Consider the following 14433-nt stretch of genomic DNA (forward strand, 5'->3'; position numbering starts at 1 on the left):
AACACAGGTAGAGGGTCCCCAGACATTCTTGTCTACTTCAAGGGTGAAAAACAGAGGATCAAGCCTGGATTTATCTCCTTTCATGCTTCACTTCCCCACTTCACAGGCTCTCTCCAAGTCAACACGAATTGTCTGAAGTAGATCTTGCAAAAGCCAGGGATAAGAGTATAATGAGCCCTGGGGTTTATTGCATATGAGGTACTAACTATATCATCAGCAGGAGACATCGGCTAGCTTCATAAATTGTACCAAGCCATAGTTTGTTGATTAAGTCACAGATAACATTAAACCATAGTGACTGGGCTCACAAACTACATTCTAAACTGGAAACCAACAAAACCACATTATAACTTAATGTGATGTGTCAATTTCAGCAATGTTGTCATCAGTTTAGTTTTGTTCAGTTCAGCATTTTAGGTGTAAAGGAACCTTATTTATTTATTAAATTGGTATGCCCCTCACCCCCAAAGGATCTCAGTGGCTAACAGCCAGAAACTTCATTAAAAAAAACCCTCAATAAAAAATGAACCCCCCCCCTAGAAATCTCAACAGCATCATAAAGAATTAAAAATAGCTTTGCAAAGCAGGGCTGTGGAGTCGGAAGCAATTCTTGGGGGACTGGAGTCGGAGTTGGTAAAAATGTACCAACTTGGATTCCTAATAAATTTAAATTGTATATAATATAAATAATATAATATGTTAAAACTTCCTATTCCATAGATAATTTGATTAACCTATTTTTTTCAGGATATATTTTAATTTTAAGTTCTCTGCAAATTTCAAAAGATATATTTTGAAAAAAATACAAGCTCATTGTTTTTATTTTTTAGCTTCTATCCTTTGTATAAACTATAAGGTTACTGAATGTTTGTAATTTCTTTAATAAATAAAATAAAAAACCAGAATGTCTCAGCTATAGCCTTTAGACCAAAGCTTTAACAGGTTTAGGGTTCTGAAAAGCTGCCTGCTGATTCACGTTAGCAGTGATGAAATGCCTTGTATGTTGTGTGCTTGCAGTCAATATAGGAAATATATAATTAGTATATTTATAATTTATTTCCTGTATCAATAAATAATTAAAGGAGTTGGAGTCAGAGGTACCATGAATGTCGGAGTCAAAGGTTTTATGTGCCAACTCCACAGCCCTGATGCAAAGTCATGTGTCTGCCAATGCATTCTAATATTCAGAGCGTTTCTTCCTCCTGAGCTAGATGGAAAGGCCAGAACTTAAGTTCTCTGCTACAATCCAGGAAAGAATCTCCATAGGGAGAGTTCCACAGCTTGGCACAGTGACTGAAAACACCTGTTTCTAGGTCCCATCAGATAGCTTTCTTAGATGGACTGGATCTGGAGGGAGTTGACCCTGTCTGATTTGATTGGACAGGCAATCAATCAATCAGATTGGACAGGCAAATTAATATGAGAGAAGGTGGTCCTACATAAGTTATCTAGTTATTCAGATAACCTTATTCAGACTTGTTCAGAATAAGAGCATCAGGCCCTTTATTTATTAATATATTACTCAACAGGCTTATAAAGATACAATGTAGTTTACAAACACAAATACCCAAACAAGAATTAAAAGCTTGCCAGAATTTCAGGTGTGGAGGACTACAAAAAAAATTGCTGACAGTGATAGCCAGCTATCACACTACTGTGAGCAAAAGCATATAAAATGAGCTCTAAAGTTAATCTTACCCCGACAGAAAATAGAGAAAACATTTACTTTAATTGTTTTTATTTTTTAAGTTTTGTTCACTACCCAGAGTTACTTGGTGAGATGGGCAGCCATACAAATTAAATAAATAAATCAATTACTGGTCCGATGTCATTTTTATTATTTATTTATTCCATTTGTATGCTGCCCGACTCCCAAAACGTCCAGGAGGTTCACAAGTAAAACACAGGAAAAAAATAAAATAAAACAATAGTAAAAACAAGGAACAAAAGATGTCCCAAAATCAGCACCAAAGCCTTCAACTGGGCCATGAAACTAATTGTAGGCAATGCAGTTGACCCAACAGTGGAATAATAAGTTCAGAATGGCCAGTCCCAGTGTTAATCACTCAGACTGGTAACTGCCAGATATCACTTAAAAAGCCAGTGGTCACAAAGCATGTACTTTATTAATGAGCTATGGACAATTTGCAAAAGACCTTCATGGAACCCATAACTTTATTTGGACCCTTACAATGCCTCTGCTGCATAAGTGAGGTCAGAGCAACATTACTGCCATTATTTGGAAAAACAAAAATAGACCTTCTGTGTAAGCCCTGAGGATACCCTCTTGATTAATCCATCTGCGTGTCAAACCTGGAGAATAAATGACATAAAATGGCGTTTTTCTGGCTGCTCTGCAGCTGTGGGACTTTCTTCCCACCCAGAAACTCATCAGAGATTTGAGTGTTTGAAGAAAAGGTTATAAATAGCTATTTAACAAACAAGGGCCTGTCTCATGGCTTTGAACTGTTGACATATATTACAGATTGTGGTTGTAGTTCTAATTTCTATTTAGATATGTGCTATACATCAGTTTAAGCTGCCATTCTTATTGGGCCCTAAGGAAAGGGCAGACTAGAAATGGAATGAAGGAAAGAAGTATGAAAAACAATCACACAGCTTCTAAATACACCCCACACCCTCAACTGCATCTGCAGGTTGATAAGGTTCTCTGGAAGACCATCCATTCTACTTAAGGGAAGGTGTATTATCTTCTGCCCCTTGTGTTCAGATCACTCTCTGTTGGCCTGGAGTTGCCCAGCAGGAAGGTGGGATCTGTTTGATCCATCTGTCCCAGGTGCCTTATGGATCCTGTTGGTTTTCAGAGAATGGTTAGGAAGTTTCCTGAGGTTCTGGTGGGATGCTCAATTGAGGCTTTAGTCACCACCTGGAATGAGTGGAGGACAAGCCTTCATTGGATTGTCCTGAGCAGCATTTCTTTGTCTACCAATCCTGGGTGCTCCTTGGTTTACTAAGGAGCTCTGGAACATGATGCAACAAAAGAGACACCTACGGCATTGTTGGAGAAAGACTGGGAGGGACTGTAACCAGACATGTATATGACACTGGATTAAAGAGTACCTTGTGGCAATAAGAGCAACAAAATTTAATTATTTTTTCACTCTTATCATGCCTGCAGAGTGCCACCTGGTGGCCCTATTCAGGGTGACCTGTGCCCTTTTAGGAAGGGAGGGTCCTGATGAACATCTTAAGAGCTGCTGTGAGGATCATGGTAGGCATCTGATGGATACAACCACTCAGATTCTTTCTGACTAGGTGGATCCTACTGAGGTGAGATAGGCTCTATTCTCTGGAAGGAATTTGAGCCTATGGGTCCTGAGGAACTGCACAGGATTTTCAGAGCTGTGAGTGAAACTACCATGTCAGCCATTCAAGGTAAGAACAAGAAATAGAAACAGCAAGGATTCCAGGAATGCATTTTATTGTTGTAGGGTAGAATAACAGAATCTTGAAAGCTTGTCAGAGTTTCTCTCTGCCCCTTCTCATACCAAACAAATCAAGGCAAGATTATTTTGAGTTTCTTTCTCACACTTTCCACTTTCTTAGGACTGAGTTGTCTTTTTTTTTCTTTCAGTAGTTCATTGCTCCCTTCCTCCTTCTGAAGGCCAGACCTACAGTACATCCTTTCACACACCTGCAGGTTAGATCCATGTCCCTCCTGGCTGATCAAGGCCACCTGGGAGATGACACATGGTTAGGTCCAAGTGGTGGTGAATTCATCCTCGAAAGAGGTAGTGGTATGCCCCTTCCTCCCTGGACCCAATGATATTGGACAATTTTTCTCCAGTTTCCAACCTCCCTTTTGAAGGAAAGATCAGAGAGAAGGTGGTTGGGCTGCAGCTCCAGCGGCCTCTGGGGGAAAGAGATTATCTGGATACTTCTCAGTTAGGGTTCAGGCTGGAGTATAGCACTGAGATAACTTGGTGGATGACCTCTACTGGGACTTGGGGTGATGCAACTCTCCTGGTCATCCTTGATCTTTATCTCTCAGTGGCTTTTGATACCATTTATCATAGTAACCCACTGGGCCAGTTTTGGGAGTGGGGGGGCACTATTTTATAGTGGTTCTCCTGCTTTCTCTGGCGCTAGTTTCATTCATCATTTGTAGAAAGGGAGAGACAGAGTCCTAGGCCCACGGTTTGTGGAATTCCTTAGGGCTCAACATTCTACCCATTCCTATTTAACATCTACAGGAGACTGTTAGGGGAGGTTATACAATGGCATGGAGTCAGGTGCACCGATTATGCCCATTTGTACAACTTGATCCTTGGACAACCAAGCAATGCTGTCAATGTGCTGTCCCAGTGCCTGGAGACTGTTAGGATCTAGAATGGGAGGAACAAACTTAGGTTCAACCCTAGCCAGACCATTTTGATTTTGACAGACTCCACTGGGCACAAACAGAAGCCCTTTGTATTCTGGTCCAAATGTACCTCCTTCCCCCTCCAATAGGCACAGAATAGTTTGGGGCGTTTATTTAAAAAAAGTATTATGAAATTTTTATTTCAGAAGGCATACAGAATATAAATATAAGCTGTAAAATATAAGCTGATTTTGAGAATTACCTAGCTAGGAGTGGTAAAAGGTAGCCATTGGAGTGGTCATGACCCTTCAAGTTTCTCAACCAATTAAAGAATGAATATATTATAATTTTTCATAACTAGGAATGGCACGTTGAAGAGTGCTCAACAGGCAGGTGAATAACCGGCAAATTTATTTTCCACTGATACTCACCCAATGTGGTTTGTCCTCAGAGATATCTCTAATTCCCGAAGAACCTGGGTCGATTCTTGAACTCGTCTCTTAAACTGGGTAAAGAAACAAATTAAAAATTCCATAGAAATTAAAAACCTGGCATATTTTTATTTGCCCTGTGACTTACTTATGCATTATATTTCGACCCTGGGTTTGAAAAAGTATCTACGCTTCGATGGGAAATAATACAGACAGCGCTAAGAATTTCATACTGTAAATATGCCTTGCAATCAATAGTGAAGTACAGAATGGCTCTTTTGCTGGTTGTACTTTTCATATTGATTGCAGGCAGATTATTATGAGCAAATAAAAATCATACACCCAGAAATCAAATCACAAAAATACTCCAATAAAGGGATCTGTTCAAATAAAGCTTATGGCTCAATTTTAAATAATTAAGACTACAGGAACTGTGAGTTTCTGGCAGGCCTATTAAGGGATGAAAGCCATTCAAAACTGATAAGTTTTACTATTAAAATGTGGGTCTTTAAAGGTCAGGCTTTTTTGATAGAAAATGCAGGTGTGTGACACCAGTTAAGAGAGTGATATCAATCTATCTCCCCAGCATAAGGTTACTCGTATCTTGCTCACTGTGCTGCAAATGATACTCCCACTTCTCTGGCCAGGCCTAGAAATAACTATGGTGCATGCCATTGCTCAGTCTATCTTTTGTGTTGCACGCATGGGTGTATTACTTGCTGTAGACCCTATAGAAAATGTAAACATGCTCCCACCCACCCCACATGCCTACCAGGCCTTTAGCATCACTGGCTCTGCGGAAAGGACCTATGACTTCATTTCTTTTTCAAGAATACTCATTGTATTTTATTTACAATTGCTTATATTGTTTGCCAGCTACTGAAGGATTGTTACTCTGAAATACAAATAGCTCCAATAAATAAATAAATAAATCTGTAACAGCATGCAAACTAGCAATTTCTACTCATCATGAGGAATTCAGGAAATCAAAAAGCCACTTAAAGAAATCAGTTGTGTTTGTTTGCTGGCAGTTTTTTTTTTTTTTTTGCTCTGTTTCACCTAAAAGTGAAATTAGCCTTAGGGAAGAAAACTATGATAAGCAGAGAGTCCAGCTGCTAATAGTTTATTTGCAAAAAGCATCTTCTGCAAAATCTTTTTACTTTTATGCAAAAATTTCCAGTTGGAGAGAGGATAGAAAGAATGTGGAAATAATTAGGGGAGAGGAGAGAATATGAAATGGCCATATTTTTTATTTGTAAGCCGCCTAGAGTCATTTTATAGTGAGATAGGTAGTGTATAAATTTGATTCATAAATAAAATAAATAACTATTAGCCACTTAAAAGTCACCTTTCCGCTGAATCCACCCGTGTCTAGATAGCTCTTCAATTTTTGGAGATAGGCAGATGGCGGGTTCTTTACCTGGAATCGTTCCTACAGATGGGCACAGATGGAGTGGGAGAAGAGAAACAACACAATGTTTTCATTAAATCCACAAGGAATAGAGGGAATTCTAAAAATGCAAATACATTATGGGAATAGACAAGTAAGGTATCTGCTTTTGTAGAAGATGCTGAGGAAACAAATTCCAACTGTTAAACATAACCAAAATTGCAAATATTGCAGGTGCTTCTAGGCCCAAGCGTTAGCAGCCTTTAGCTGCCAGACCTAAATGCTTATGAACCATGCTGAACTGCAAAAGGATGAACAGTAACACAAAGAGAAAAAGAAACCTCAATAGGCAAGGCCATTATGATCTATCTTGGCCTGCTGCAGCTTAGGAAACTCCAACTTTACAGCCCAGCCATTAAATATACGTTCCACACCTCAGGATCTACCACAATAATACCCTTCTCTTAAAGTACTTTAGCCTGCAAATGTATACTTTGGAATGTGCTATACAAGCTACATAGGTTTCCCCCAACTCTGTTGCAAACTGTAGACTTTAGAAAATCAGTGGAGCTATGGAAAGAGATTGCAGAGAATCCCTTCCATACACACTGTCTAAATGTACAACTGAAATCTTCTAGTCCTGTACAAGTCACCCCTGCATCTTCTTCCCATAATAACTGCATTGCATCACCCTTGTGCCACAATGTGACATAATGTTTCACAAGAGCGATTGTGTGCTGTCTCATGTTCTTATTTTTTGAACCATGAGTGCTGAAACACTTCCTTTCAAAGGAGTCTCCTATAATTAGAGGACACATTGCTAATTAAAACTTGTGTGTGAATGAATGAAAGTGTCTAAGAAGTAAGAGTAAGGCAGGAGTGTCCTCAGAGTATGCTAGGAACTTTAACTTTATTGTTGCAGTCACCATCTTGACTTTTTTTTACCACACCCTGCAGACACTCCTGGAGCAAGTTCAAGTCTGTACAGAAAAAAATTAGAGAGATGGCAAGGCAGTGTGTATATGTACATATATGTAAAAAAGGGTTGTGCTCATGTATGCATGTGAGCTAATGCTTTCTTGAATGATCTGTTCTGCAAAGAATTTGAATCCTCTCTATGCATTTCTGATGGTTTTGCAGATTCTAAGACTAAAAGTTCTGGCCTGCAAAAATCTGAATGATCATCAGTGTTCATCTTGAGTTTTGCAGCCTGGAACCTGAGGCCTAAGAGATTTGAAAAACTCAAAAACTGCTTTCAGCTGCTTTCCATCTGTAAAATGGGGAAACGCCTTTCAGAATCTTTTGAATCCATAAAAGAACCAATTTTCCTCACAAGCAGATGTTCCTGAGTTGGTAATGGCAGGGCAGGAAATAAGTCTCAGGGTTGTGGTGGATAACTTGAAGTTGTTCACACAGTGTGCACCCATTATCTACCTCTTGAGACAGATGCTTTAATTCATGGCAGGGCTGTTGCCTCTTTGTATATTTGTTCCATTTTTTTGTGAGCTACACTCTGTAGCCATTGCCATTTTCCATTAAAAACTTCACTTATAACAAAACAACATAGTTAACAAGGTCACCTAGTGGCTGTATGCAGCCTAAGCTTAATTTGAACTAGGACACACAGGTTATTTATTTATTTATTTATTTATTTATTTATTTATTTAGTGGTTTAGCTGATGTGCAAACTCACTCCTTACTGGTTCATTTAGGAGTCAATAAGTTGTCAAACTCAGCAAGTGGGTTAACTCAGTGACTGAGTTAAATGCGTTGTGTGAAGACAGTTATACAGATGCACATTTGTCTTCCCAAAGATCAACAAGAACATCTGCATTTTCCACACACTGCCACTTCCTATATGATTCATGCTAAATGAAGGCCAACTTTTTTTTTTTTTGCCCATCACTCAACTGTATTTGCTGTGAGCCAAAGCTGACACTAGCAGACTCCACCTCACAAGGGTCCTGTGACCTGCTTTCACTCAAACGCAGAAGAGCGAGGGAGCTATTTTCTTGATTCCCAACTGCCCACCCAGTCAATGAACACCTTAAAATTAATCTCTGAAATAAAGGACATTATGAAGTCGCCCTATGGAAGAGCCGTTTTATCAGGTCTGCGAAGAGCTGGATCCCACACAGACATCTGCACACTGAGAATGAGTCATTCTTCTCTTTTTCTGTCCCTTCAGCATCATTCGCAAGCCTGTGCCTTTATTAAACTGAGGAATATATAGTTTCACAGCGTGCACAGGTGCCGTTTTTTTCCCCGTGTGTCTCTGCCAGCAGCTTGTTTTCCGGAGCGGCCCTCTATTTGAAGAGCTGTTTGCTGGATTAGCAGGGAGAGTAACTATCTTCCTTGTTTATCTCAGGGTGGAGACAGATTGTTTCTCCGCCACCACTAAACTCATGAAGGCAGTTCAAAAGAGGGAACAGCTGTTTGTTATGACACACCCCACTTTCATATGTACCCATTTAGGTTTGGCAGGTATTTGAACTGTTTCAGCCAAGGTGATAGTGGATTTCTTGGCTAGGTTCACATCACAGTGTGCCTTCTTTAGTTTCAGCTTAGCAGAAAGTGTGAACCTAGCAAACAATGGTTTAGACAATAAACCATAATTTAACATGATGTATGAGCCCAGTGAAAAATGCTTCTCTCGATGCCACTTTTAGCTCATCTGGATGGGTACAAACAGACCAAAAAGCAAGAGTTACCACCCCCAGCTTTTCCTGCCATGTAGTAAACCTGGCTTGGTGCTCTGAAAAACAGATGTACTTCCTTTTAAACCAAATGCTATGCGGTGAAGTTTGATTGAGAGGCTGGAATCTGCCTAATCACCTAGCAGTCAAATCAAGGTCTCTTGAATTTACACTTCTGGCTTTACTCAAACAGCTAATGAAGGCATGTGATGGGGGCTAAAATCATGCCTGTTGTGTCTATCCCCAATCTATTTAAACTTCTGTGAACAGCCTGCATGACAAATTGGTATGCCTAGAAAATTAGATGCATGCAAAGAGCAAAATAGCAGACGCGGTGAATGCAATCAAAACCTCATATATTGGTCTTCTGAATATACTACACTTCTCAAAAGCTAACCTGCTTGTATCAGGACGTCTGCTCTGATATTCTGGATAATGTTTGGTATTCTACTGACAGAGCTACTTGAGATGGTTTTTCCATAACACTTTCCTGTGGGGAGCAAGGACAGAAATGGCCCTGCTTATCCAATCTTCTCAAGGACACATCTACCCTAGACTTCTAACTCTACTCAACTGCTGTAGGTGTCCTACCAAGGATCTTTGAGATCTATCGTCTTAGGACAGAGCTAAAACAAGCATAGGTACAATAATGTCTACAAACGCCAAAATGCCTATGGAACAACCCTTGGTGCCTGTAGGCTCCCTGCCAAAACCTATTTTTTTAGACTCTTGTTTACTAAAAAATAAATAAATGGGAAGCTGACATGTTGCAAAACAAAGTGACAGCCTTTACAACACCCCTTTGTTTGGAAACACATCTTCACTTATTAAGAAAACAGTACCCCATAAAGGTAAGCTTAAGGGGCTAGAGAGTGCCCTGAAGGTCTAGAGGCAGCTGCAAGAAACAAATTCACCACTTTTCTTTGCAATAAATGGGTGTTTCACTCCCTCTATAGTAGGCATTTTGTGAGATTCCACAGCATGCTTTCAAAGATTGTTTGCTTGTCACTGAAAGATCAAAGATGTTCACCAGCTTCAGAAACTACAACTCCCAGAATTCTCAGATGTGTGAGGCGCTCTGAAGATTAAATCACATTGGAAGCTATTATAAATTATGCTTCATATAGCTACTTTAAAAATAGCACCCTGGTCCCTTACCTGGTCACATATTAATTCCCATTTCTTTTCATTGTCATACTGGCTCAGAAGCTTCATTTTGTCTGGCGGCAGGTTCATAGAATTCTTTAAAAAAAAGGGGGGGGAGAGAAACTATTGTTTGTACAGAGTCATTGCATAACAAGAATTGTGATAAGTTCAACCATGTAAAGTTTTTAATAACACCAGAGGAAAAAGGCAGAGCAATTAAGAGCAATTTGAGGCAGAAATGTACACAGGGAAGGCTTAAATTGTGCAGTTGAGGCTCTCATCTTGTCTTTTTTGACACCCCCTCCCATGGACTCCTCTGTTCTGAGGAGTACAAAGGCTTATTTAACTCATTTTTACAGTAGTGAATTGCTTCCACAATCACCATTTTTCTCCAGTGCTCCCACAACCTTTTCACACAAGTTCTTCCTGAGAGCTGAGATGCTTTTCTTAATTAATTTTCTTTACCTATTTTTACCTGGCAAACTTAATGCAGCCATAGATCTATTCCATGTTAGGAGATCTTCTTGAGAGGTTCTCTGCTCTGTGTCAGAAGCATCTGATACTTGTTGGGTGAGAACCTGAAATAGGTTCCTCTAGTTTTTTTCTCTGTAGCTTTCTTCCAACATGCTGTCACTTTGTTTCCAACACATTACTATTTTTCCTTACAAAAACTTCAAATATACACCACGTACATCAGTGCTGGCATATGCATAATGCCCAACAGTTCACTTCTATAATATTATATGTTTCACTGTATGCTATGTAGAGTCCCATGGTTGAAGTTGTATAGAAGCATTAATAATAAATACCTGATTTTATTTTTCTTCTAACAAGTGGTCACTATACATTGCCTACTGAGCATGCCAAGTCCCCAATGGAATATTTGGAAGGGGTGTTTCCCCTCTTTAGGGTTGTTTCCTCTAAGGATTTTTTTGTACTTCTGAAAGCATTAGAATTGGTATTTTCTTCTTCTGTATGGGTGGTGCCATTTTGGGCTTATAATCAAAGGCACTCATGCCTAAACATCAGCTATTAGGAAAAAATAATAAATCAGTCCTGTATAGAGTTGGCAAAATACAGCCTTATTTGTTGTCATTGAGAAATCTCAAAAGATTCAGAGGTGGTCATTCCATAATCCCATAACAACAGTTATTTTCTGTATACAATGAAGCAAGACCTCTTGGAAATAACCTGGAAAATATCTTGGAAAGCGGATATGAATGTATGGTATACACATGGTTAGTGGTAGAAGGATAGGAGAAAGGAATGATGCAAATGCAGAAAGTGGGGAATCATTTCCACATATCATTTTAAGAGCAATTTAAAAATCTGGATCCTCTAAATTGTATGATTGTTTATGAGTATATATTTTTCTATTTTTGTTGTGAGCTTCCTAGAGTTTATGATTGGGGCAACAGTTAAATACTTTGAATCAAATAAATACCATTTGACAGGGGTCCTAAAATTCACCACTTAAATTTTGCCTTTGATTTATAGCTAATATGAACAAGGTTTCCTACTCCTCAGTTTGATCCATTGTTCCACTTGGAGCTATGTTTACTAAATGGCTAGAAACATCCCCACTATAATTACATCAGCTCTCAACAAATAAGGTAGCTGGAGTTTTTCCCACTTGGGATCCATTTACTTCTACTTTCCACTCACCATATGGAGGGGTGAGAGAATATCTGCACTGCAACATGGAAACTCCATTAAATGGAAATCAAACTTTCCTTGGGATAACATGGTACAGCAAGTCTATTAATAGTCATGTGCTACTCAAAAGGCCTGGCTCAGAGTACAAAAGCCTGGCCACCCTAATAATGCTCATATTCATGGATTGCTGTGTTCCTCTTTTGCTTCAACATAGGGAACAAAAAAGAAGTCTTTCGCTCCTTGTGACTACGCTTGAATGAAATCAGCATATATTTTAGAGGAGATTATCTCAGTAGCAGGATGTGGCAAACTGGGTGTGCATTTGGTTCTTGCAACCATTCTTTCTCAACCCGACCCCTTCTCATTTCCCTTACAACTTATTGGTTGAACCCATACCACATAGGAGCAGAAAAACAGGACCATTGGTCAAACCTGCTGACTTGTCATGTGCCAGTTTTCATTTTTCTTAACAACTGAAAACACTAAACTGGAAAAACATTCCTTGATAATTCAGTAATCAGTGACAGCATCCAGGTGAAAAGATTCAACCTTTACTTGACTCCCAATACAGACTTACCAAATCATCTGCTTTGAGTGGTAATTATCTGTCTCCTAGTTTTACTGTTTATCCTAGTCCTTTTGCTTGATTTGAGATTGCCTGAATATTGTTTGCGAGTAAAATAAACTATAAAGAGAGAAGAGGAAAGACTGAAAGATATCCAACTTCCTAAAGCAGCTACTAGTATATGAAAAGACCATCTGTTTATTCCAGGACTGCTAATTTTACTCAGGATCCTTTTGTGAGGAACTTTTCCAAATTCAGGTCCAAGTAACTCTGGCATCTGAGTCTCAAAGACGAGCATGTTAACACTTTCAAACAACTGCAAAAAATTGGAAAGTAGTATTCCCCTCATAAAAGCTATGCTAATTCCTTCTATGCAAGATTTGTCCTTCTATACTCTTCATAAGATACCAGGCTTGTAATTTGGGGGTCCCCCAGCTGCTATTTCTGAAAGCTCACATAGGTCATTTTGAAACAAGATTTTTTACTCAGTAATAGCAATTTTGATTATATTGAGAATTTCCTGACAAACCACTGGCATGCAGCTGTTGTTTTGACCATTCTCAGTTTGCAACTATTCTGAATTATTTTCAAAGATAGTTTCATTTAGATTGCCTGAATACTGATGCCAGATTATTCCTGTCCAGTTCCCACTGCATCTGTTGTATCAGCCTGACATGATTAAAGGCACCCCTAGCCTAGCTACAAAGGTCACCTATGCTTCCACTGACAATGATAGATTCAGAAGCATCATCAAAGGGTTTGTCTCTTTCTCCAAAACAGGTTAAATATCACTCAGCTGGGCAATTGGAAAACACAACCTTCATTTTGCTGTAACTGAGGTCCAGTTTATTGCCCCTCAACCAATCCATTATCCTTTTTGGATATCAGTTCAGGACATCACTGCCCCACTCAGATTAGAGAACAATAGGAGGTAAAACTACATGTAATCCAATACAGCTGATACCTAGGTAAATCTGCTTATATCATTTCATGGATACGTGAAAAAAAAATCATGTAGGATAAAACAGTGGTATAGTTTTATGATGAAACTAGACTTATTTGGTCAGAAGTGGCATGGTTTCTTATTTTGGAGATAAATACAGTTTAAAGTCTTGCTGCTCCTACCCAAAAATGATAAACATCTGTATATTATCTTATCTCTTTTCAATTCTTTTCTTGGTAGAGGTGTGTGTGCATGGGGGGAGAAATATTTTATCTTTCATTCACCCAGAGGACCAGTTGATCATAAACAATTAAAACTTTATGTAACAATGACATGAAGAGGTAGCATAAGATATTTACATCATCAAAAGTCCTCAGTGATTAATTCCAAGAGATCTCTGCTTTCTCACTGTTAACTCTGTCCAACAATCAACTATCTCTCTCCTTTTCCAATTCTCTCCCGAAGCATTAATGCCCCAACCCATTTCTTGGACATAGTAATCCAAATTGGAGGGATGCACTGCCACCAATGGCCAATTCTAATGATTTGCCCAGAAAGGTACTGTGGTTGCTAAGATGGAATGCTGCTGAGATCACCAAAGGTACTGCATTCCCCACTTCTTTCTCTCTTGGCAAAAGTCATTCCAAAGAAGGATCACAGCTCTTTTTGCCTTGAAAACCAACCTAAAACCAGACAGAAATGGATCCAGAAAAATCAACTCCCTCTAAAATGCTTAAAATCAGTCAACAATATTAACTCAAGCACCTTGCCTGGATCCCCTCTCAGTGTTTCTCAATCTCAGCAAATTTAAGATGTGTGGACTTCAACTAGGAAAAACACTGCTTTACAGATTGAGGTTGCAAAAGGCTGTGTTGGATTCATTGAAATCTAGATCTGATTCAAAGAGCGGAGAGCTGGATTCCCACACTGTGCTAAGCCACAATGTGGTTGGTTTGGTTCTGGCTTAGTGTGATGTATGATTCAAACCACTGTAGTTTAAAAATGATGGTTTATGTCTAGGGTGGGAATGCAGACCCCAGTCCTAAGCCCTGTCCAGAGCAACCCGAAATTGTGCAACTGAAATTCAGGAGCAAATCAGTACATTTTAGTAGTGCAAATTTGGAGGGGGTTTAATATCATAAATAACATTCCAAATAAGTGCATTCAGAAAGAAATTAAGATGAGAAATAAGTCCTAAAATATTGGGGAATACTCCATGATGGCTTCATAGAAGAATCTAGTACACAAGTCTTTCTAATCTTCAACATCTCTTGGATATTGG

At 39.1% G+C, this 14433-nt stretch overlaps 1 protein-coding gene across 2 annotated transcripts in view; it reads right to left on the bottom strand.

Annotated features, from left to right (window-relative positions):
• Positions 1-14433, bottom strand: part of FMNL1 (formin like 1) — an 81254-nt gene that overhangs the window by 40157 nt on the left and 26664 nt on the right. For both annotated transcript variants that reach the window (XM_025167885.2, XM_088143366.1), the window contains exons 2-4: positions 10000-10083; positions 6104-6187; positions 4756-4829 (exon numbers count right to left, since the gene is read on the bottom strand). In XM_025167885.2, coding sequence (XP_025023653.2) covers positions 4756-4829; positions 6104-6187; positions 10000-10083 — 242 coding nt within the window. The remainder of the gene's footprint in view (positions 1-4755; positions 4830-6103; positions 6188-9999; positions 10084-14433) is intronic.

This window comes from Python bivittatus, unplaced genomic scaffold (genome assembly GCF_059951505.1).
Source record: "Python bivittatus isolate LINGU-HERP-01145 unplaced genomic scaffold, Pbiv_v1 ctg000410_np1212, whole genome shotgun sequence".
In the NCBI taxonomy this organism is placed as follows: domain Eukaryota; kingdom Metazoa; phylum Chordata; class Lepidosauria; order Squamata; family Pythonidae; genus Python; species Python bivittatus.